A 24,068-nucleotide genomic window follows, 5' to 3' on the forward strand; every position below is an offset into this window, starting at 1 on the left:
GGAGAGGAGACAAGGAAGAGGCACAAGAGCCCTCCCCTTGTCACAGGAGTAGAGGGAAGGGAAGAACAGAGCTGTCACAAGCCAATGAACTTTCTTCTCCTTCCTGTCTCGTGTAAGAAAGGTGCCTGCTGAGGTGCTGGGGCAGAGAGCACCACCGGCTTTCTGCAGCAGCCCTGATTGGCGGCTCTTTCCCTTGCTGTCAAGCAGAGGAGGTTTCTGCAAGACAGCCAGGAAATCTGTACCCCTCAGCAGCTTAGGTGGAATTGTGGACATTTTAACTGCAGGGTCCAAGATCCCAGGGGCACCATTTCAGATTTTGATTTGGGTGGAGTGCGGGGAGTGATTTTAACCGTGGTTCCAGAGGCTACTTGGCGGTCAGCCCTGTGCAGCAGGGCTCCCACTGTCAGCCCTGCACAGGGCTTAAATTCAGCCAGGGTCCACTGGAGCAGAGCTTTGGTAAACATTTTCAAACCTGTGGGAAGCCCAGTGCCCACCTGCGGGGCAGAGGCCCCAAATCCCAATGGGGCTGAGGCCCTGAGTCCCGGCGCGCCTCCTGTGGGGATGAAGACCCCAGTTCCGGTGTGCCCCATGGTCCACTTCGGCAGTTCGGATTTGGACCGCGGGTTGCCTATTGAGTACCCCTGCTCTAAACCCACTCTCAGCCAAGTGTGGAGCTTTCAACCCAGCTGAGTCATCTGTGGCTGCAGGCTAAAGCCAGAGTGAGGCCTTCACTAGGGCTGGTATCCTTCCCACTTTGCATGAATCACTTGGATGATGATAGTCCTCCAGTACCTTCCCACAGTCCCGTCCCCCGCCCATGTGACTAGGAGGACAGACAAGTTCTATAATTTACTGGAAAAGAATCATAGAGCAGCTCATCTTACTGCAGTGCAAATAATAGTGGGATATTACTCCAGTAGTCCTAGACACACACATAGGGGAGTGCAGCACCAGTGAGGACACATTAACTTGGTTATGGCATTGCAGTGTGGCTGCTTACATCCAGGCTAGGCTGTCCCAGGTACTTATAATCTGAGGTGACTCTCCAGTGAAAACTTACCCTCGAGGACATTCAACTAGAAGTTTCCTTTTGATTACTCCATTCTTCCTTTATGTAATGAGAGGGGTTACCAAGCACTTTGCACTTACGTAACAGGGCCATGTAAAACAATTGTTAGAGGGCTTATTCCTTCACCCTTTTACTTTCCCGGTCCTTCTCACATGAACAGAGAGCAACAATACCCAAGTTCGAAGATGCAAACAATTGGATGTTTATTGGGGTGAACTTTCAGCAAGCACTGATTTTAATGTCCTTCCTCAGTGTCCCCCTTCCCAGCTCTGATGCCACAGAGCCTTGCCTGTGTCCCTGTTCCCATTCCCCCCCTTAGCAAAACATGATTCCAATTCTCCCCCCATTACTTCCTGATTGACTGCAGACTATATAGTAAAACTTAAGTTCTGCTTAGCTATACCTTAACCAATCATTTTACGGAATATATATTGTAACATGATTATTTAACCAATTATACCCCACCACAAACAGAGAACATGAAAAGGTGGGAGTTGTCCTACCAACTCTCAATCTTTAAGGACCTGTTTTCTGCACCAATTTTCCAGGTTGTGTATGGATCCCACAAGTTTACTGGAGGCGGCTTAAAAATGCTGACTTCTCTCTCTGGTTTCATCTCAACACTGGCCAAACATATTACCTTTTTCTCCCTGCTAATTTTTCCCCTAGTGTTACTCACACCTTCTTGTCAACTGTTGGAAATGGGGCATCCTGATTATCACTACAAACGTTTTTTTCCTCCTGCTGATACTATCCGACCTTAATTGATTAGTCTCGTTATAGTTGGTATGGCAACACCCATTTTTTCATGTTCTCTGTGTGTACATATATCATCCTACTGTATTTTCCACTGCATGCATCTGATGAAGTGGGCTGTAGCCCACGAAAGCTTATGCTCAAATAAATTTGTTAATCTCTAAGGTGCCACAAGTACTCCTGGTGATTTTTTTTTTTTTTTTTTAGAGAAACGAGGATTTCACACCCCAGTTATTGATAAGTGAGTTCTTGCCAGACAGGATGCTATTAAACTAAGTTTTCTTTAAATCTTCTAGGCCAGGGCTCGGTAATGTTTGGCACGCGGCTCACCAGGGTAAGCACCCTGGTGGGCCGGGCCAGTTTATTTACTTGTTCTTAGGCTAAGGCCTTTGGCTAAACAGTAGGGGCAGCCATAAATTGGGAAGCGTACGGTCACGTCCTCACCAGTCACACTGAAATAAGGCAGTTTTGGGCTATTAAAAAGGTAGTCCAATCTATTACCTCTAGAAAAAGGGAAGAGCCTAGAACGGGTCGGCAACGTTTGGCACGCGCCACAGGGTAAGCACCCTGGTGGGCCGGGCCAGTTTATTTACCTGCTGACGTGGCAGGTTCGGCCGATCACGGCCCCTACTGGCCGTGGTTTGCCATCTCGGGCCAATGGCGGTGGCGGGAAGCCGTGGCCAGCACATCCCTCGCCTGCGCCGCTTCCTGCTGCCCTCATTGGCCCGGGACGACGACTGCGGCCAGTGGGGGGCCGCGATCGGCCGAACCTGCTGTGACGGGTTGGACACCTGCCACGTCAGCAGGTAAATAAACTGGCCCGGCCCACCAGGGTGCTTACCCTGTGGCGCGTGCCAAACGTTGCCGACCCCTGTTCTAGGCTCTTCCCTTTTTCTAGAGGTAATAGATTGGACTACCTTTTTAATAGCCCAAAACTGCCTTATTTCAGTGTGACTGGTGAGGACGTGACCGTACGCTTCCCAATTTATGGCTGCCCCTACTGTTTAGCCAAAGGCCTTAGCCTAAGAACAAGACCTTAGACTATCATAGTAAGAAAAGGTCTATAAACAGGCAGAGTGATTTTGATTCTTGTTTTATACCTCTATAACTAACTAAGTGATAAGAATACACCTAAATTCTTAAAGTACAGGCCTTTGCAGACAGGCCTGAATATCTATATCCTAACAACAATCAATACACAGGGAAATTCTTCAAAAAATTTCTAGTGATGGTAGGAAATAAGAAACACTTCAGCCTGGGGTGAATCCTTTCTAATCCCTTATACTTAATATGAACATTAGTTCTATTTTAAATGTGTTTAAAAAAAAAAAAACTTGCATGGTAACGTAGATCAATATAGCATGTTTTATAAATACACTACAGTGGCCCAAGGTGGATGTTTGAGTTCTGGGTAACTTTCCTTAAGGTCTGTACACTTTTAAGTGGTTATAATTAAATAACATACTTAACACCCCATTAAAGATAGAAAGTGCATATTTTCATTGGTGGCATTGTTTTACTTTTGTAGATGGTGGAAAACATTGATTTATTTAAAGTCCAGATGCAAATGATTAGATGAGAGGAAAAACTCCCAAATACAACTGGGTAATCCTAAATCTGCAGAAACCATGAACTTTCTGTATAACTGGATTGCTATTCTCCTGGTAATGAGTAACAGGACCCGGAAACCTTTTAGTGTATGCTACATTCACAGTGAATGAATCTACAGTTTTACTCATACCATTTTTGTTTTTAAAATAAAATGTGGGGATAGTACTAAGGCTCCAGGATTTTAGAGAAAGTTCATGACAATCAAGTCACAGACCTTGAAATGTTTTGGAGTATGGAAGTGTACTGAAATATTTTGCAAATATCTGTTTTAACAATTTAGTAATAATAAACTCTAATATGTTGCAAAAGTAAAATTGTATTTAATTTTAATGCAAATCTTGACTAAATATTCATTGTCATATAGATTCTTGGAACATCTTTCATTTCTCCTTTGCCTCTGAGATGGGTAATGTTTGCAAGTGGTTTAACTTTTGTTAAATTTATGTGTAGCTGGTGTATTTGAATTGATTGGGCATAAACTGACAGAACTATTTGTACGTTCGTGTGTTGTTGTTTTTTTACTAGATTGATATGACCAGCTAACGAACTGAATGGGTGGCTGTTCTTTAATTGTATCTCAGTAAAAATCGGACTAAATAAATAATATCTGCATAGAAAGCTATTCTCACTTTCTTCACCAGTTTTCAGGGAAAGTGTCTGACAGAGAGTATAATGCCTGCATGTTAATGTAAGGGCTAGCAGAGTACCCAGTGACTTCCATGGAAATTATGGATACTTAGAATCTCTGAAAAATGTCACCATTGGCACTTACACACTCAAATGTGATATAGGCATCCAAATGTGAGCATTTTGGCCTTTATGTTTTAATATTGCCTATAGGATGTTAATCTCAATGAGATGCAATACCCTATACATTTTCTAGTAACTTTTGCTCCTTAATTTTTTCTTTGGCGGTTTAAAGTAACAGTTACTGACAAGCAAATTACACCTTGATTCTTTGCTTTGTCAGATAAGATTTGCAGTAATGTAATAACCAGAAGTGAAAGCACATACAAGTGTAAAACTGTTGTTAATTGAAATATTTGCTTCCACTGTACAGTACTTAAGTTTCAAGACATGACTGAAATCAATAGACCTCACACTTCTCTTATGCTGGTGCAAATCAGGAATGAGTAAATCCATTGAAGTTAAGGGAGTCACTTTGGTTTATGTATGAGGAGAGAATTGAGCCAACTGACTCCATAATTATGCACCAAGGCCCCCATCACTGTGGTATCTGAGAGTGGGTGTTGGTGAAAGTGATTTACTCATGGGGAAAATCTGCGCCAAAAAATTAAAAATTCTGTGCTCAATATTTTAAAATTCTGCATATTTTATTTGCCAAAATAACACAATATAATCATGCCAGTTTCAATAATGTTGGTAATTTATTTCAAAATACCTGTCAACAAGTATGCCTGTAACAATACAGACAACAAAAAAGATTAAGGAAATGTTTTCTGACAAAGAGATTCCTTACGAGGCATATTAATAGAGAACTTTGAGTAAGAATTCATTTAAACTACAACACAGAAACTTATTTCCTGCACCCCTGAGAAGCCGTGCATAGGCTTGGGAGAATCAGGGGTAATGGAGGAGCAGAGAGAGTGGGAAATAATTTCTGGGAAGGAGCCTGGGAGTGAACCTGGAGGGTTGTTTGGTTGTGGGTGGGAGAAGTATGGAACAGTTTTTTTGTTTTTTTTTTTTGTGTGGGGGGGATTGTTAGGGAGTTGGGGAGCCTCCCCCATGCAGACCCTAGCCCTCTCCATGGCTGGCTGCTCCGGCCCTGAGCTGGCTGCCCTCTCTTCTGGTGCCACATCAGCCCCCAGTGGTCGAAAGGTGTAATTGCAGTGACTCCCTGGGAGGATCTCTATTTTTTTGCAAAAAGAACAGGAGTAATTGTGGCACCTTAGAGACTAACAAATTTATTAGAGCATAAGCTTTCGTGGACTACAGCCACTTCTTCGGATGCATATAAAGTGGAATAAATATTGAGGAGATATATATACACACATACAGAGAGCATAAACAGGTGGGAGTTGTCTTACCAACTCTGAGAGGCCAATTAAGTAAGAGAAAAAAAAACTTTTGAAGTGATAATCAAGATAGCCCAGTACAGACAGTTTGATAAGAAGTGTGAGAATACTTACAAGGGGAGATAGATTCAATGTTTGTAATGGCTCAGCCATTCCCAGTCCTTATTTAATCCTGAGTTGATTGTGTCTAGTTTGCATATCAATTCCAGTCTAGTTTTTGCAGGGCTTGGGGGGAATCTGTGGGGAACATGAATTCTGCATGTGTGCAGTGGTGCAGAATTCCCCCAACAGTAGTGATTTCACATCTATAGCAGTTGTCTCTTAGCTGGCTGCCTCAGTCTACATGTTGTGTCTCTTCTGGGAACTACACCTATATTGTTATTAAGTGTTTAATACAACCGCTTTAGTAGGTCACTTAAGGTGCGTTTGCATTTTCTAACCTCTTTCATCAGAGGATCTCAGTGCACTAATAACTTTTCAGCCTCACATGTGCTTTCAGACTTAAAGTGTTATTCCCATATTGCAGATGGAGAAACTGAGACCCAGAGAGATTAAATGATTTATGTAAAGTCACACAGCAAGTCAGTGACAGAGCTGTCAGTGAGAGAGTCAAGAGTCCAAGTTCCTAGTTTCCTGTTCTAACCACTACCCTCTCAGTCAGATTCTGACCCTTGATTACAAAAATATAAAACTGGAATAAAATCACTAGCCTTATGGCTGTGTAACTGATGTCAGAATGTACCCGACTACCCCATTTTTATAGTCTACTTGCCTTTCAATCCTATCCCAGAGGGTCAATTTTTGTTTAGCAGTATGGAAACAGCATCCCCCACCCCCCCCGCATTACACCTTCTTCAGAGTCAGCAAAAAACAAGGCCCACAAAGCAGTGCTCTGCTTTGAAATTGACTGCCACCTAGTCATTTAGTGTCTAACTGTATGGATATATGTGTCACCTGGGACACACCACACGTCTCTTCTACATTCTTAGATAGTCAAGTAATAATAATTTCTAACACATTTTCCATCTGACATCTAATAAATTAAGTGATTCATTTTTTAATTATCTGGCCAACTCTCATATTTATTCCCAAGTTGTGTGCTTTAGTGTTCATGTTTATTTACAGTATGCTAAATGGAGTGACACTAGGGTATTAAAAAGAGAATTATGTCCAGTAATAAAGACAAACTTTTGTAAGTTTGAAGCAAAAAAGAAACAAAAAAAACCTTAATAAAGAGAGATCATATACTAACCTTCAATGTTTTATAAAAGAAATGTTTACTTTGGAACCTATCATTTAAAATATATAATAGAGCATCTTTCAATTTTTCTCTTTATTTTTGTGACATTCTTAGCTTCATTTCTGTATAATTGGAGATAATTTTAACTAGGGCTCACAACAAAAACAGTTTCTACATTCTTACATTTCAGATTTACCAAATATTTCTTTTTCATGTGAAAGCATTTTTGATTTGCTCAGTCTGTGGTGAGTTATCCCGGATAAAAGAGAAGAGCAAGAAGTGGTAGGCACTTGTAAATCTAAAGGAAACTTGGACTGAACAGCTACCAGTTGCAGTTGTTGTTTTGTATTGTAACTTACTATTTCTGAATGTGCATGCGAGCAGTTAGGCACAAACTCCACCTAGACCTGGGGTTCTCAGACTTTTTTGTACTGGTGACCCCTTTCACTTACCAAGCCTCTGAGTGCGACCCCCCCCCCCTTAAATATATAAACACGTGTTTTTAATGTATAATACCATAATAAATGCTGGAGGCAAAGCGGGGTTTGGGGTGGAGGCTGACAGCTCGCGACCCCCCATGTAATAATCTTGTGACCCCTTGAGGGGTCCTGACCCCCAGTTTGAGAACCCCTGACCTAGACTATTAGGAACTGAGGATCAGACCACATATTAGAAAGATTATTCCCACAGATTTGGAATAAGGTCATGGGTTCCAAGTATGATCTTCCTTTCATGCCAGTTTTACAATTGTTACTATTTTTTTTTTTTTTGCAGTGGTAGATCTACTACTTATTCCATATGATTACAAAAGAATGGGATTCTGCTTTTGCTAACTTAGCTGAGTAAGGGGAGCTCTCCTTTTCCTTATCTGATTCATTTAATGTCCCTTTGGGGGACAGGATTGCTTGGGAGATTAGTAATTGGACTCCTGGGACTGTTCACCTTTTAAGATCTATAGCTGAAATCTGGCCCACATTAAAAGCCCCCATTTGATGGCTGTTCATGGCTAACGTGAAATGAGTTGGAGATCTGGTCTAATTCTTGAGAGACATCTCTTGCAAAATAACTCCCACTACAATTGATGCATAATGGATGCACTTTAAACAATAATAATATAATAAAGCATCTTCCTAGAGATAGAAGAGCCTCTTGCCCAGAGATATACTCTCTCCAGGTCAAGGGTGGGGACATTAAAGGCAAGTTTGTACTCCTATTGCCATGCTATGTTATGAATGGAATACTTGAGTTTTCAAGACTGTGATTCTAGTACATTTTAGAAGCATTACACTTCCCTTTTATAATAAAATTAAAGTGTGTCTGTGAGGGGGGGGAGGGAGGAAACCCTAAAAAGCCTATCTTGAAAAGTAAAAACTTAACTTTGGCAAGGGGGTGGGGGAAGAGATCAGACTATTGGATGAATGTTGTTACCATGATCCAATCGGGAAAAGGTAGATTCAACTTACTTGTGTGTTGGCTAACATTTAACTGGAGAGTGGGGGGAGAGAAGAGAGATTGATCAGTAGATTCTAAATGGACAGAACAATCTGAGCATCCAAAACCACATCCAATGTTAATCTATGAAAGCAAATCTTGTGCCTTGCTAATACTACGTTAGAAAGTCTGAATGGTGCCTGAAAATTAACCCTCTTTAGCTCTGTTTCGTAATTATTTGTATTTTATTCTAATGAGGGGAGTGACACCGTTTCCAAATTTATTGTGAAAAAATTCTGCTTTTATTTTCACTGTGACAGCCAAGAAGGCTTTAGTCCTCAGAAAAGCCCCAGAACAATTGCTGAGAACTGCAGAATATTCAGCTAAGGGCTTAATTACGTCTAGGGTGCCTGAGCTTCTGTGGGAAAAGAGAATCTCTTTCTGTGAAATTCACGACACAGTCATTGCTATTGGATTAAACAACGCCTGCACTTGCCATTGTGGTTGTAGAAAAATGTTAAATTCTTTGCTGTGTAGACCACTTAATTGAATGTGGTCTTTTATAATAATAGATGGTAGAGGAAGAAATGGATTTATATGTGTCTGCTGAGGAATTTTTCAGAGTGGGGCTTTAGAGTTCAATCTATAGGCTAATAGGGGTGATGTAGAGACAGCGCATTAAGCCGTAGGGAATGGTGTGCATGCGTGTGTCTGTGCATGTGTGTCATTGCTCTCAAGTGATCTCATCTAGTTGGTTGAAGGTAGATGCATCCAGGGCATGATCTTGCCTTCTAAGGGGCAAGGAGAATAAGGGCTCTATCCTGCCAGGAGCTGAGCGCTCTGGACCAATTCAGCAAAACATTTAAGCATATGCTTAACTTTTTAAGAATGTGAGCAGACTATTCACAAACCCTAAGTGAAAACAACGCGGAATCCTTGTGATACCTTAGAGGCTAACAAATTTATCTGGGCATAAGCTTAGGTGGGTTTATGCCCAAATACATTTGTTAGTCTCTAAGGTGCCACAAGGATTCCTTGTTGTTTTTGCTGACAACAGACGAACACGGCTACCCCTCGGAAGCCCTAAGTGCTTTGCTGAATTGAGCCCAAAAGGAGAAAAATGCGGCTTCCGAGCTGTGGTGCCAATGACCCCTGCCAGCCCTTGAGAAGGTCATATTGAGTGTTGGCAACCAGAAATCAATCACATGGTTTCTTCTATGTTTAATTATATTCTCTTTTTTTCCTCCAACCTCTTGCTATCAGAGGGAAATAAGTATCATCCCTCCAGGGTGGCTGCCAGTTCTCTTTTGTGGCATGAGTTTCCTTAGGAAGTATTCAGAAAAAATAGTTTAGCGAGACAAGGTGGGTGAGGTAATATCTTTTATTGGACCAATTTCTGTTGGTGAGACGGACAAGCTTTCGAGTCACACAGAGCTCTTCTTCAGACCTGGGAAAGGACACAGGAGGTAATTGTCCCACTCTGCTCAGCATTGGTGACGCCTCAGCTGGAGTACTGTGTCTGTTTCTGGGAGCCACGCTTGAGGAAAGATGTGGACAAATTGGAGGGAGTACAGTGGAGGGCAACAAAAATGATAAAATGTTTAGAAAACCTGACCTACGAGGAAAGGTTTAAAAAAACTGGGTATGCTTAATCTTGAGAAAAGAAGACTAAGGGCAGGGGGGACCTGATAACAATCTTCAAATAAATTAAAAGCTATTATTTTATAGAAGGCTGTGATCAGTTGTTCTCTATGTCCACTGAAGGTAGGACAAGAAGCAGCAAAAGAGATGTAGGTTAGATATTAGGAAAAATATTCTAAGTATAAGGGTAGTTAGGCACTGGAATAGGCTTCCAGAGAAGGTTGTGGAATCCTCATCCTTGGAGGTTTTTTAAGAAGAAGGTTGGACAAACACCTGTCATGGATGGTCTAGGTTACTTGGTGCTGCTTTAGAGCAGTAGGCTAGAATAGATGACCTGTTGAAGTCCCTTCTCCATTTCCATGAGTCTATTAAATTTAGGCCTGATCCTGTAAATTACAGCATGTGGCAAAGTACTTCACCACTGACTTCAATAAGGCTCCATTTGGGTGCAGCAGTCTGCCTGTGTCCTGTCAGTTCAAGACTCAAGGCCTACAGATCTGAAAAGAACATGTTGCTAGAGAGAATCTACATTCTACTTTTTTGCTCAATTGAGTAGCCCCTTATTTTAAATGCAACCCCTACAGAACTTCAGTCACAGGTGGATTTTATAAGAAGAACATTCCGTTTAAGTCTCGGTTTTACTAAAACAGTAGATATTGGTGTAAAGCAACATGGTGCTGCATGTCTCAGAGGAGGATGGGGTGGCAAGATCTTATATATGTTATTTTGACATCCTGAAGATTTTTTTTAATGTTTAGCCACACTGTGTCATTGTCATTAATTCTATATTGTTCAAAATAATATTTTTATTTTATTTAGAAAGTACTCAACCAAAGGTGAAGTGCCTAATAAAGTATAACCCAAGAGGAAGGAAGGCCTCCTGGATGAAGTCCACGACTGGGACTCAGGAGAGCTGGATTGTCTTCCTAGCTGTGATGCCAGCTCACTGCATAACCTTCAGCAGCTTACTTAGGCCGAACTTTTAAAACTCTGATGTCTAGAATTAAGCAGATTGGGCCTGGTTTTCAGAGGGGTTGTGGACCTGCAACTGAAATGTGGGTACACAGCATCTCTGAAAACCAGTCGTTGTGAAGTTTGGTGTCAAACTTTGGGCATTCGGGGTTGAGAATTTTGACACTGGAGCTTTGTCCTGGAAAGTGCTGAGCACCTTCATTACTGAATGGAAAGTGCTCAGTTTCTCAAAATATGCATGACATGGTGCAGGATACAACCCTTTGTTTCTTCTGCTTTGCTTTCTGTAAAATGGGCTAATAGTTATCTATCTACTTCCTAGTGGTATTGAGATACTTAAAACTAAAGCTGTTTTTTAAAAGCAAAAATGTATTACTGTTATAAATGGCAAAATAGCCCCAAATGGTATCAGAACATTTATTTTTGTACCCTTCAAAAGAAATAAATTCTATTTTGTATAAACACACTAAGCATATAAAGCACTTTTTAAAAAGAAAAATATTTGTATTTATATATTTTCAGGAAATATTTGACTTGATTGAATTGAATTTCTGCTTCAGAGGGCAAGGTGTTAACTTGGGAAAAACTTGGAATTTATCTTGTGACAGATGATTTTAATCTAATGAATCTCACTTTTATCCTACTCGTTCTCCTGGGGTCTGATTAGAAACAGTCTGACAAGGAAAGACTTTTTTGCCCCCTGAAAAGTCACACTTCCTTCTGGAGATGAGTAATGTGAGTGTTTGTTTTAATGAGAGATTCAGTGTTTCAAAAAATAAATAAATAAAAGACCTCCCTAAATAAGAGAAGTTGCCAAGAAGCAGATAATTTCCTTTTTACTCATATGGAGGGCCCTAGCAAATTCATGGCCATGGAAAAACGCGTCACGGACCATGAAATCTGGTTTCCCCCTATGAAATCTGGTCTTTTGTGTGCTTTTACTCTATACTATACAGATTTACCCTATACTATACAGATTTCACGGGGGAGTCAAGCGTTTCTCAAACTGGGGGTCCTGATCCAAAAGGGGACTGTGGGGGAGGTTGTTGCAGAGTTATTGTAGGGGGTTGCAGTATTGTCACCCTTACTTCTGCGTTGCTTTCAGAGCTGGCTTGCCAGAGAGCGGCGGCTGCTAGCCGAAGGCCTAGCTCTAAAGGCAGCAGCACAGAAGTAAGGGTGGTAATACTGCGACCCCCTTTCAATAACTTTGCAACATACCCGCACAGCTCCCTTTTGGGTCAGGACCCCTACAGTTACAACACCATGATATTTCAGATTTAAATAGCTGAAATCATGAAATTTACGATTTTTAAAATCCTATGACTGTGAAATTGACCAAAATGGACCGTGAATTTGGTAGGGCCCTACTCATATGGTAAGTTTCCAGAGCATCTTTTTCTAATCCTTCTTGTTGCATCTGAACAATTTGAGTGAAAATGAAATGTCCCGCATCAGAAAGACCAATAGTCTCGAAAGCAGAAACAGATATTGCTGGGACATTGATTATGAGTTCGAGAGCCTTTCAGCCTCCACCTCACTGGTTAACGATTGGTCCAGTCAGTAGTGACTGAAAATTATGGCTATATAAAGGCTGTTACATGGGTCTTTGTATTATGAATTAATAGTTCAGGCCCTAGAGGAAGTTATAAAAATTACCACTGTTACAAATTGACACCTTTGCTAATATCCTCAACAAAAGTGATGCTGGCATGGAGAGTGAATTTCGGTCTCTTTCCAGAACAAGGAAGAGATACATTAGCAGGTCGTTGCAAGAAATCAGTTCAGTGTCTTCCTTGTATTGAGAACCTCTGCCACCGAGGCTGTGAGCCTGCTGACTTTCCTGAACACTAAAATAGTCTGAAATGTTCTAGTGCTTAGCGCACACAACTACTTATCAAGAGATCAATATTCTGTTCCCTGCTTTGACACCCTTTCCGTTAAGTGACCTTGGGCAAATCACCCGACATCTCTGTTGTTTTACAGATGGGAAAACGTGTCTTCTTCACAGGGGTTGTGAAGCTAAGTTCATCATGTGAATTTGAAGCACTTTGAGATCCGTGGCTGGAAAGTGCTATAAGAGTGTAAAATATTGTACTCATCTGTCGAGCGTGTATGTGTATTTCACTGTCTTCTACTGGAGAGCATCAGAACTATTTAACTATGAGAGATGCCAACTTGCTAACATTTAGTTCAAGCGCATTGTGCTTTTAGAACTCAGGTGCTCCTCCTCCATCCCTCCAGCTGCTGCTGCAAAGTTAACTTGTTAACTCTAGTGTGCAGCTTAGTGGCTACTATAGATGGCCATGGGCTTATTATAATATTAGGGGATGTCTACACAGGGATAATATACCCGCAGCTGGTCCGGGTCAACTGACTCCAGCTGCAGGACTAAACATTTCTGTGTAGATGGTTGGACTCGGGCTAGAGCCCAAGCTCTGGGACATTCCACTGTTGCAGGGTCCCATACCTTGGGCTCCAGCCCAAATGTCTAAACAGCAATTTTGCAGCTTGGAGCCCGAGCCTGCAAGCCTGAGTCAATTCTGACTACCCAGAGACTTTTGCATCCATGAGTATAACATACTTTTCCAAAAGGCCAAAATAAATAAAGGGGGACAAAATGAAACAATTTGCAGGAGGATATTTTGCTAAGAGAATGTTTAGATTATAAACTTTTTCGGGGCTTGGAGTGTATCCACTCTTGTGTTTTGTGGAAGACTGACCTCACTGTCAGCTTGAGGAACAGCTCTCAAAACAGCGTTGGGGAGACCCATGGCTAAAGGTATGTGTGCTTTATGTGGATGCTGTCCAAGTGCCATTATAAAAAGCAGCCTTTGAAAGCCACTTGTGAACTTTCACCCCATCTTCCCTCTCCACAGACTCAGCGTTTTTAAGATTTGTACCTCCATGTTGCCTCCCAGCCTTTCTCTGTTCTTTGTTTTTGTTCTCCTTGATGTTCTTAAATTACTTAACTCTATGTTGTTTACTTTAAAGTGGGGAGGCTTCAAGACATTTATTTGTTTGTTTAGAAAAAGCTCACCATTTCCTGGGCCGAACAGATTAAATCCAAACGCTTGCACTTTTTGTGACCCTCTCTCTTTGTTATATGTCTTAGAAATATATCCTGTAAATGAGGATTGGTCTTGTTTTTTTCATAAGTTCTCCCTGAATACTAAAACTTTATCATAAAAGGTGACGTCTTCATTTCTTTTTTACACCGGGAAAAGTCCTGACATTACTGAAAGAATGAATGGTGTCTTGTTTTGATTTCTCACTGAGGAAGTTCAGACTAGAGTCTTACTCACATTAACTGTGTTTCTAGACACTCAAATGTCTCATTATACATATTTCTTAGAGAAGTTGACACTCTGCAAACTCTAATTAAGCAAGTATATGGTACATGCAAGAATTCTGGTGCAGTTGTCAGTGTGATTTTGAAAAGGGTTTTGCACCACCAACATTCTAGTCTTCTGTCTTCCTCTTTTTCTGACATAGTTCATTAGTGAACTATGGTCATTTATTTGTGAAATAAAGAGGGAGGTTCTGTTGGTTTTATTGCTCCACTGGATTTGCAGTGCCTTAGTCTTGCAGCTGAGTGCCTTTTTCTCTAAAGGAGTTCTGGAGGCTTACAGGAGCCTCCTGGGGAAAACCAGTCTGGCCCGTTTCTTGACTGCAGCGTGGGAATGCTTTGACTTTCATGAAGGTTATGATATTCACTTTCACAATGAGGAGGATGTATTTTGGTATTGCTGCTAGTTGGTTGCAGATCAGATGAAGTGTGTGTCAAGCTGATTGGAGACAACCTGTGAGAAACTTGTTATTTTCCAAAATGGATATAATAGTGCAGATCATCATGGCAGATCTGAGAGAAGCTATATAGTATGAGAGATGCCATAGAGGTTGGAGGAGTGAAGTCCCTCCATTTGGCCCGGAGGCAATGCATCCTCGTGGCTAAAGCACTGGACTTGGATTTTATGGACCTTTTCATAAAAGCTTTACAACTGCTTTAGTGAATAACCATGGGCAAGCCATTTCCCACCTTGTTCCTCAGTTTTCCAATCTGTAAAATGAGGATAAAGATACTGACCTCCTTTATAAAGCACTTGGAGATCTATGGATGAAAAGCACTATATAAGAACTAGATGGTATTATTGTAGGAATACTAAAAGCAATTAATTTGTTAGGTGTCCATATTGCTATCAGTTAGAGTGGCTAGCTGCTTCTTGAGGAATCTCATAGTAATTCTTTCTTAAAAAGAAAATGGATGATGTAGAGGATGGAGTTGGGCGGTGTACAATTAAGTATCTCTGAGTTCCAATTCTGTGCCTGACATTGCCTGATATAGAATCATAGAACTGGAAGGGACCTCAAGAGATCATCTAGTCCAGTCCCCTGCACTCGTGGCAGGATTAATTATCTAGACCAGGGGTAAGCAACCTTTCAGAAGTGGTGTGCTAAGTCTTCGTTTATTCACTCTAATTTTAGGTTTCACATGCCAGTAATACATGTTAACGTTTTTAGAAGGTCTCTTTCTATAAGTCTATAATATATAACTAAACAATTGTTGTATGTAAAGTAAATAAAGTTTTTAAAATGTTTAAGAAGCTTCATTTAAAATTAAATTACAATGCAGAGCCTCCCCGGACCGGTGGCCAGGACCCAGGCAGTGTGAGTGTCACTGAAAATCAGCTCGCATGCTGCCTTTGGCACGCGTGCCATAGGTTGCCTACCCCTGCTCTAATGGTTGGGGCAACTTTCTGCTTCTGTTTTCCCCATCTGTAAAATTAGGGTAATAATGCTCCTCTTACAAGGATGTTGTGAGGGCTAATGTTTGAGGTGCTTTGTAAAACAAGTACTTAAGAATTTTCAAAATATTGAACCAGCCTATTACAAAGCATTTTAAGACCCCATACACTTTTCCATCCATTTCAAAATTTGTCCTTTCCAGTTTCCACAGTGAAATTGAGAACTTTTATTTGGAATTTTTTCACAAACATTTCAGTTATTTTTTTTCCGTTGAGTCTCATGACTCTTTTTATACAGACACATGGAGAGCAGGGAGTTATGTGTCTGTATATAATGCCTGCATCTCTAGCTTTCACTCTATGCATCCGAAGAAGTGAGGTTTTTACTCACGAAAGCTTATGCCCAAATAAATCTGTTAGTCTTTAAGGTGCCACCAGACTCTTTGTTGTTTTTGTAGATACAGACTAACACGGCTACCCCCTGATACATGACTCTTTTTATTCTATTTAATCTCTCCTACCACTCTTGTTCCAGAATCAAAAGCTTGGCTTACATAGTAGGATATATTTTCATCTTGGTGCCTGGGAAATGAGTTGTGCAACTATCTTTGTTGCTAACAAGAATAGTGCCAGCCACCTTACTCCCTCCACATGTGATGCGAATGTGCCCTGGCACGAACAGTATTCCATTATTGGTGGTGGTGGTGGGGGAGAGGAATACTAGCGCTTAAAATTTTTATCTGAAACATTTCTTCTTACTGTATGCACAAAAAAAAGTGAAATTGAAGTAATTTTAATTAATCCAGGCTGCAGATGATCATTGACTTGGCTTGAAATCCAGTTCTCTTACTCACAAATTGCTCAGTCAAGTCCAGGAGTGGAATGCAGGGCAGTGCATCTAGTTCTGCAGGCTGTTTGAATGGAGCATTATGCTGAGTGTTGTCTATGGGCCATTGTCTGTGTGCTGAGGTCTGTTGTCCCCATGATCTCACACTTTCCTATTTGGCATGCAGGTAACTGCAGTCCATTTCATTCAAATTAGGTGTGGCCCTTCATGGTGTGAGAAAGCTGCCAGTGTGGCCCTCAGCATCTGACTTCTCTCGTGATTGGAGGCAGTGTGGCTTTATGGCTTGACTGCACACGGGTAGCTAAAACAGCTGCATTTTTACTTTGGTTCTGCCATTGAATCACTGGCATGTGGCTCTGGTGAAGTTTAGTGACATTTGACAAGAACTGAATCAAAAGAGTTCTATAGAAATGATTATTTTAAAATGATCTTCATTACATTCTGTAGGATTTTAAATCAATTTACAGAATTTTGTAGCAGGGATATATAATTCCCTTCTATATTCTATCAGAAGCTTACTTAAAAATATTTTTGCAAAAAAGTAACACTTTCCAGTTAAGACCCTTAGGACGACTTCTCTTAATATTCAACCGTGGGGGCCAAAAGTTTAAAATAGATAAAAATGGCCCAGTTTTCAGAAGGAGCCACAGATGCTTTTGATGATTGGTTAGTATAATTTTATGACTGATTTCAGTTGGAACTGTTAGGCAAAGGCTGAGCATGTTTGAAATTCCCACCTTAAGTGCCTAGCTTTGGGCACCAGGATACGGAAGAGTTTGGACATAACATGTCTGCTTCACTTTCCCCATCTGTAAAACAAGGATAGTTATACTTTCCGTCCTCCAAAGGGCCTTAAAAGGATGAAGCAGTTAATGTTTGTACAGCACTTTTAAAATGTAAGACATTACAGAAATGTTATATGCGATTAATATCTGCTGCACTTTTTCATCTTCCCTCTTAAAGAGGATAAAGGTTGTTTTCTAGAATTAATGCCTTCGTTGTAATTCCTTTCTTGATTTGTCCATTTGTCATTTTCCATCACTCCCACATCTGGAATGAAGGGAGAGCTTGACTTGATGTACATCTGTTCACTTTGCATGCTATTAACAAACAATTAAGAAAAAGCACAATCATGGCAAGCTAGCACAAAATAGAATCCATGGAAAAATCTTTTGCCACAAATGTGTGTTTGCATCATTCATATAAACAAGCAAGCTTACAGTGACAGACGTTTTTTCTTTAAAGGGATATTGTCAAGGTTAACAGACTCCAAATTACCCATCTTTCCTTTCTCCCCTTACTCCTACTCCAGTGGTAGTCTAGCTTCTTCAAAACATATCCCTTGTATGGTAAATCTCCTGAAATATAGCAGTCCTTTCTTTCACTGACCTGTCCTGTCTTTGTCCTTCAGCCTACCAGTGTTTGACTGGCAGGTATTAGTATTGTAGAAGGCTAAGGAACTTTCATTATTCTGTTGCCAGTATGTAACCCTATAAAACCAGTATAAAAAGGAGGACAACACTGCAGAAGATCTAGGGCACAGTGGAGCCTTCTGTCCCATTCCACTTACTTTATTATCTTTTAACAGTTAGCTGGATGCTAAGTAGTTTAAAGCCATAATCAGAAGGGTAGCCGTGTTAGTCTGTATCCACAAAAACAACGAAGAGTCTGGTGGCACCTTAAAGACTAACAGATTTATTTGGGCATAAGCTTTCGTGGGTAAAAAGCCCACTTCTTCAGATGCATGGAATGCAAATTACAGATGCAGGCATAAATATACTGACACACGAAGAGAAGGGAGTTACCTTACAAAACTCCCAACTCCCTTCTCGTTAGGTATCAGTATATTTATGCCTGCATCTGTAATTTTCAATCTGTGCATCTGAAGAAGTGGGTTTTTACCCACAAAAAGCTTATGCCCAAATAAATCTGTTAGTCTTTAAGGGGCCACCGGACTGCTCGTTGTTTTAAAGCCAAAATGTGACTTTTAAAATATTCGTTTTAAATTAGAGACCCCATTGTTAACAGCAGCATTTTCATTGCATTGCTTTTAAACTTCAGTGAATAGAGTTTTTTTGTTTGGATATAAACATTTCATCATGGGGCTTTCAACCCAAAATGTAAAATATCGCTAGTATTTGAGGATGAGAAAGTGAAACTAACTACTGTGTTTGTGTGGTGTGCAACAAATGAACAGACTTCATTAATGGTGTGAAGTTCAAACTCCTTAATATTTTAAGATATTATTAATTCAGGCAGACTTTTTAAATAAGATTTTTTTTACTTTTTTTTTTTTTACCTGACAGTGCCTCTTTCAGATTGAATGGTGTTTCAAGTGAGACGTAACTGGGGAAGAAGTTTACAGTGTTCTGCTTCAGACTGTTTTCCTGAAGGTTTGTGAAATGTTTTCCTGAAAGTTTGTGAAATGAATTCTTCTAGTGCAAGTTAAGACTACAGCATCATGGCTTTACTTGGGAAAAAATCATATTTGACCTCTGGTAGATTTACCTGATTAAAGAAAACAGAATTAGGATCCTTTGAAAATATTAACATCAGGGAGTTTTAGGGCTCTTTAAGACACCTTTGATTTCTCTTTCCCGTTACCTACTCTAGCTCTAGGGTGACCAGATGAGGGAAAGAAAATATCGGGACACGTTGTGGGGGTGGGGTGTGTGTGTGCAAAACAAAACAAAAAGCCGAGTCAGTCACGCCTATCTAGCTCTGGCTCAAGCCAGATGAAAATAGAAAAGTGTTAAGAATGAGTCTTTAGAGGGCAAAAATCAATCTCATTTGGCCATGAGTGAGAACAGGCACTAAGAGCTGGGCTTGTAGATGTCGTTTATACACACAGTGGCAGTCCTCAGGGTTTTTTTTATAAAAGTATGAAAGGGGCACATTTATTAGACATTTAAATTTTGGTACAGTTGATTTTTTTGTTGTTGTTCTGTGGGCAAAGTGTGGGGGGAAATTGAATCTCAAGAACCAATTCAATTTAATTCAGGGATTGCAACTGCAGATGAAACGTTATAGCCTTTTCTTTAAGAAAGGAAATGGTCCTGTCAGATTAGAGGCTATTGAACCCTCATGCTAATTGCAAGAGCAGTTATGTGCACAGTCTAGTAATTATCTGTAATTTTAAGGAAGACAGATGTAGCATTAGCTTCTGATTTAGATAACAGCCTTATTAATTTTCAAGTGAGCAGCAGAAGAAGCAGATGGTGAGATGAGGGAAGTAGTCAAATGTTTGCCATTGATAGCTCTTACTTTTGTGTAATAAATTTGGCTAGTGATTGGCTAAGCCAGCAGGGTCCTGATTGCTATCAGGACTCTAACCAGCTGGGTCCTTCCTGGGGCTGTTTTCAGAAGGCTGGTGCATGCTAATGTGTGTACTGCTGAGGACATGACAAGTATTGTTTTAGTTATGATGCCATGGGATGGCTTTTATATAAGTAGACACACTGATAATACTCTGAGACCAACAGATCCAAGGCTTCCTCAGTGAGATTCTTTTGTCCATGACAAGCAAAACATGTGAACAAAAAATCTTCACCTGTTACAAACTGAGCCACTTCTTTAAAAAGCAGCAAGGTGTGGGGATTTTTGCATTTGAGATCTTGGTGGAAGCGTATTTGGCAGTACTGCCCCTTTAATGTTACTTTGGGATTATAGGAAGAATTGTTCAGTGATGCACAGCACCTTTTTGTCAAATATTGTTGAGCATGTTATTCAGGAAACGATCCAGCGACTTAAGGTACTAGACAGGTGGCATGCACGATTCCTGGTGAGGATCTTGTTAATCTGCAGATAGCCTGGCCACCACTGATAAAAGCGTGACACAGACAAGGGGAATTGCATGCAGTCCTCCCAGTCATAGAATGCAGCTGGCCAGGTCATTTTTTTTTTACCTTCACAATAACTATCAACTCAACTGACCCCAGTTGGCAGCCGTGTGGACAGTTTCAGAAGAAGCTAAGGATGGCATCAGCATGAAGACACCTCCAATAGATTGGTCAAAGATGGGGCATGCAGGTGGTGGGAATTGCACACTGCCTGTGCTGTGATCATTCTGTGGATGAGGAGAGGACTCCTTCACCAGGGCCGTCATTCTAGCACTTTTCACAAATACTAAATTGACTCCACTGGTGTCCCTCTTCGTGAATGCATTCAGAATCACGTTAACCTACATGAGAGTACAGCATGGTGAATGTATGTAACAAAGTCAGAGGATACCACATACGGACTTGTGTGTTGTAGCATATAGATGTTTCTTTTACAGTAATGACACTTAGTTGGAGTGCTGCATGCATAATTTTCAAAGTCAGTTCTGGCAGCACTGAATCTCTGGACATATTTCTACAGTGTTATGAAACATTGTACCACTGGAGAATAATTTGCACAATTGGAAAGGACCAACTTTAAATAAGCAGGGAGCAGACACAACGGGCAGGTCAGTTTCCTTAATTATAGTAGACTACTGGACATTAAATGATGAGGTCACTGTTTCCTGACAGCTGATTTATATCTCTCCTGTTCTGCTTCTGGCGGGATGAACACAAATCCAGCTCTTTGTGTATTTTTCTCCTTTTGCCCACGAGTGAAATTATCAAATATTGAATGTCAATAATTAAAATAACAAACCACTGATTTTCTTCAAACCTGGCTTGATTTTTAGGTCAGTGGAGCTATTTATGTGAGTAGGGACTGGAAAAGGGTTTGCAGTATCTAACCCAAAGGTCGGTAAGAAAAACAGATGCAAGATCAGATAGGGCACAACTGTTAGAGCAGAGAGAGTGTGAAATCATTGTGCTGAAAGAAGTGGGTTTAAGGAGGTATTTCAAGGGGGCAGAGAAAAGGAAGACTTGCCAAACATATGGGGCAGCATGACAGAATGCAGGGAGCTTAGAGAATAATAAGGCAAAGGAAATTGATACAATATAGGGAGTGGAAGAGGAGCAGGGGGGAACGAAAACAACTGGGTCAGATTTTATGTAGGATTTTGTAGAGGAGAATATGGGGCTTGAAACTGATATTGTAAAAGACAAGAACCCAGGAGAGGAGAGGTGGATGGAGTAGTAGGAGAGGAAGATGATTTTACCACTAGCGTCTAGTGTTTTTGTGTTAGCATTTAGACAAATTTGATTTAATTTTTCATTCTTGATGCTCAATTCAAATGACATCTATATATCATTAAAATAGTGGATCAGATTCTCATCTGGTGTGAATTAGGTTAATGCCATTGAAATCAGTGAAAGTATGGAGATTTACACCAAGTGAGGTTCTGGAGCATCACATTTAATTAACAGTTATGATAAGAGGACACACTTTTTATGCAGTTCTGATGACTATTTGTTCACTATTGAATATGATGACTATTTATACACTAGATCTGCCTAGATAATGTATAAAAATATTTTAGTGGGGGTTGGTTGGTTGGGTAGGTTTTTTGTTTTTGTTTTTGTTTTTCCAGTCCATAGTCGAAGCTTCATGTTCAGGAAGGCTGAGGTAATTTTGAAAATGTTTTCAAACAGATTTTCAAGGATGTGCATTTTTTTCAGCTAACTCTTCCCTCTGGAAACCAGAACTCTTCAAGAACATTTTGACAGCCAAAAACTAAAATTGTATTCAACATTGGTGAATTAAAGCTTGATTTGTTCGCACAATATAGCAGTGCATATTTGTGCTTCATAAAGGTTTGCAGGTTCTCCCCCTAAGTACAACATTGTAAATATGACTAATTAAAGCAATATAGCACTTACATGATTTTTCAAGATCTATATTATAATTTTTGTTAAGCGGAGAATCCTGATTGGATAGATCTTCAGCCAGCCACATGTTGTTATAACTTAAAGCAATATAATAAAAATCCAACAGACAGAAAAATCATGTGCAGATTTCTGCTGAAGTTCTGAATATAAGCATATTGCAGATAAAACTGCAGCTGTTGTCTATTAAATTCTCTCTGAGAATAGCTGCTGGCATGCTCTATCCTGCCTTCAGTGTACTGTAGAGAACCCAGCTGAAAAACAGGTTCAGAGCATGTCTCATATTTCACTTACATGCATGCAATATGCCACAAAATGCTGAAGTCACTTTTTTCTTTTGAAATATAACCTCTCTGTAACAGTGTTTACTGTCTTGATAGAGTTGGGCATAGGAATTACTGTGTAGGACTTTTCACATATTTTTGGACAATTGATTCTCCTATACAATCTTTTGGATTGCCTGTTTTGGCCCTTGTGCTCAGCATAGATGTAAATGTTCTACAGAAAGTACAAGTTCCAGTTAAGATGATGATATTTGAAAACTTAGGAGTTTTTGGGGTCTGAGTAAATAACACTTAAGTGTCTACATATACTCAAATGACTTTTTGTCATATAAGAGAATATGTATTTAAGTGAGAAAGCCTCCTTGTTTATTTTAAAGCCCTTAAAATGAGTTTATTTGCTAAAATATCATTTGCCACTGACATCAGTGGAGCCCGGATTTCACCAGTGTCTCACCTTCTTTTCTAATCGCTATATAATATGCATTTTCAAAACTGTCATTTGTCCTAATTTTTTTAGGAAATTTCAAATATAGTTTAGACCCTTGGGGCCAGATTTTTAATGGGTTTCTAAAAATGCACTTGCAAAATGTACCTGTTCATCAGTTTTTTGCGTGTGAGCAAATAGCTGCAATTGCAAGCACATTTTTAGAGCTTAGTCTTTGGTCTTGAGGATTTGGCCCAGGGAATTCAATGTTAATAATGAAGGTCCATCCTTGGTTTATGCCATTGTGCCTAGACATTACATCTGATGTGGACTTATTTTTAGGTGTCGGGATTTACCCAAACCTCGTAGAGACCTGACCCTACAACCATTCTGCCAGAGTTCCTACTCCTACTCTACTGCAAAGTAAAGCTTTCTAAACTATTTGGTCTTAGTTTAATGCCGTGTGGTATGCACCCAGCACAGACTGTCTTAGAAGAGGAGCTGGGCTCTGAGTTACTGCACATACTTCATTTCACTTCCTTTGCGTTCTCCCCATAGATTGTAAAATGTATCTTAATGCAAATTTTGGTAATTTGCACTGTCCAAACCCCACAGTGATGCTGTTCATAAGCAGGAGAGAAAAAAGAAACCTCAAGAGACAACTGGTTAGGGGAAGTTAATTGTACGGATGGTAGGAATACAAGGAACTGTGGGAGTTTAAATCAACAGCACCACAGTTACTGCTTTCTTGCTTTATACAAATTAAAATAGGTAATTTTGTAGAAATGCACAAACTTCTTGTTGTCAATTAGGAACTGGCTCATGGTTACTCCTGTGGGACAAGTCTTCTCTCTGGGGGTTCACTCCAAGTATGTGATCTGGATGCCGGAGGAACTGTGCACAGTGAAGTGGGTGGGTGGGGGGACGTGCAGAGCAATTGTTCCAAGCTGCAGTGTAGGAGGAGTGTAGACTATTGGGGATTTTGCTTAGTGGTTCTGCCTCCATTCTTTCTTGTACATGGCTATGGAGGGGGGTTCTTGCATCCAGTAATGCTTCATTTCCCAGAAACCTGCTCCGCTGCCAGGAGTTCCCTCTGTGTGTGTTGGGCTACTCCAGTGCATGCTACATGGGACTACGTCTTAAATCCACCAGGACACTGCAGCTGGTGCAGAACACAGAGGCCCACTTGTTAAGTTGGGCATATCTTTTCTGCAAGTACATTAAACCAATTCTCTGTGATCTGCACTGCTTGT

At 40.4% G+C, this 24,068-nt stretch overlaps 1 protein-coding gene across 4 annotated transcripts in view; it reads left to right on the top strand.

The window, feature by feature from the left end:
* The window catches only part of AFAP1 (actin filament associated protein 1), a 177,056-nt gene that overhangs the window by 38,113 nt on the left and 114,875 nt on the right, over window positions 1-24,068 (top strand). For 3 of the 4 annotated variants that reach the window (XM_054030627.1, XM_054030630.1, XM_054030629.1), the window contains exon 2: window positions 18,652-18,738. The exons of the other annotated variant lie outside the window; for it this stretch is intronic. In XM_054030627.1, the coding sequence (XP_053886602.1) occupies window positions 18,669-18,738 (70 nt within the window). In that variant the 5' untranslated portion in view covers window positions 18,652-18,668. The remainder of the gene's footprint in view (window positions 1-18,651; window positions 18,739-24,068) is intronic. 4 annotated transcript variants of the gene reach the window in all.

This window comes from Malaclemys terrapin, chromosome 5 (assembly GCF_027887155.1).
Source record: "Malaclemys terrapin pileata isolate rMalTer1 chromosome 5, rMalTer1.hap1, whole genome shotgun sequence".
NCBI lineage: Eukaryota > Metazoa > Chordata > Testudines > Emydidae > Malaclemys > Malaclemys terrapin.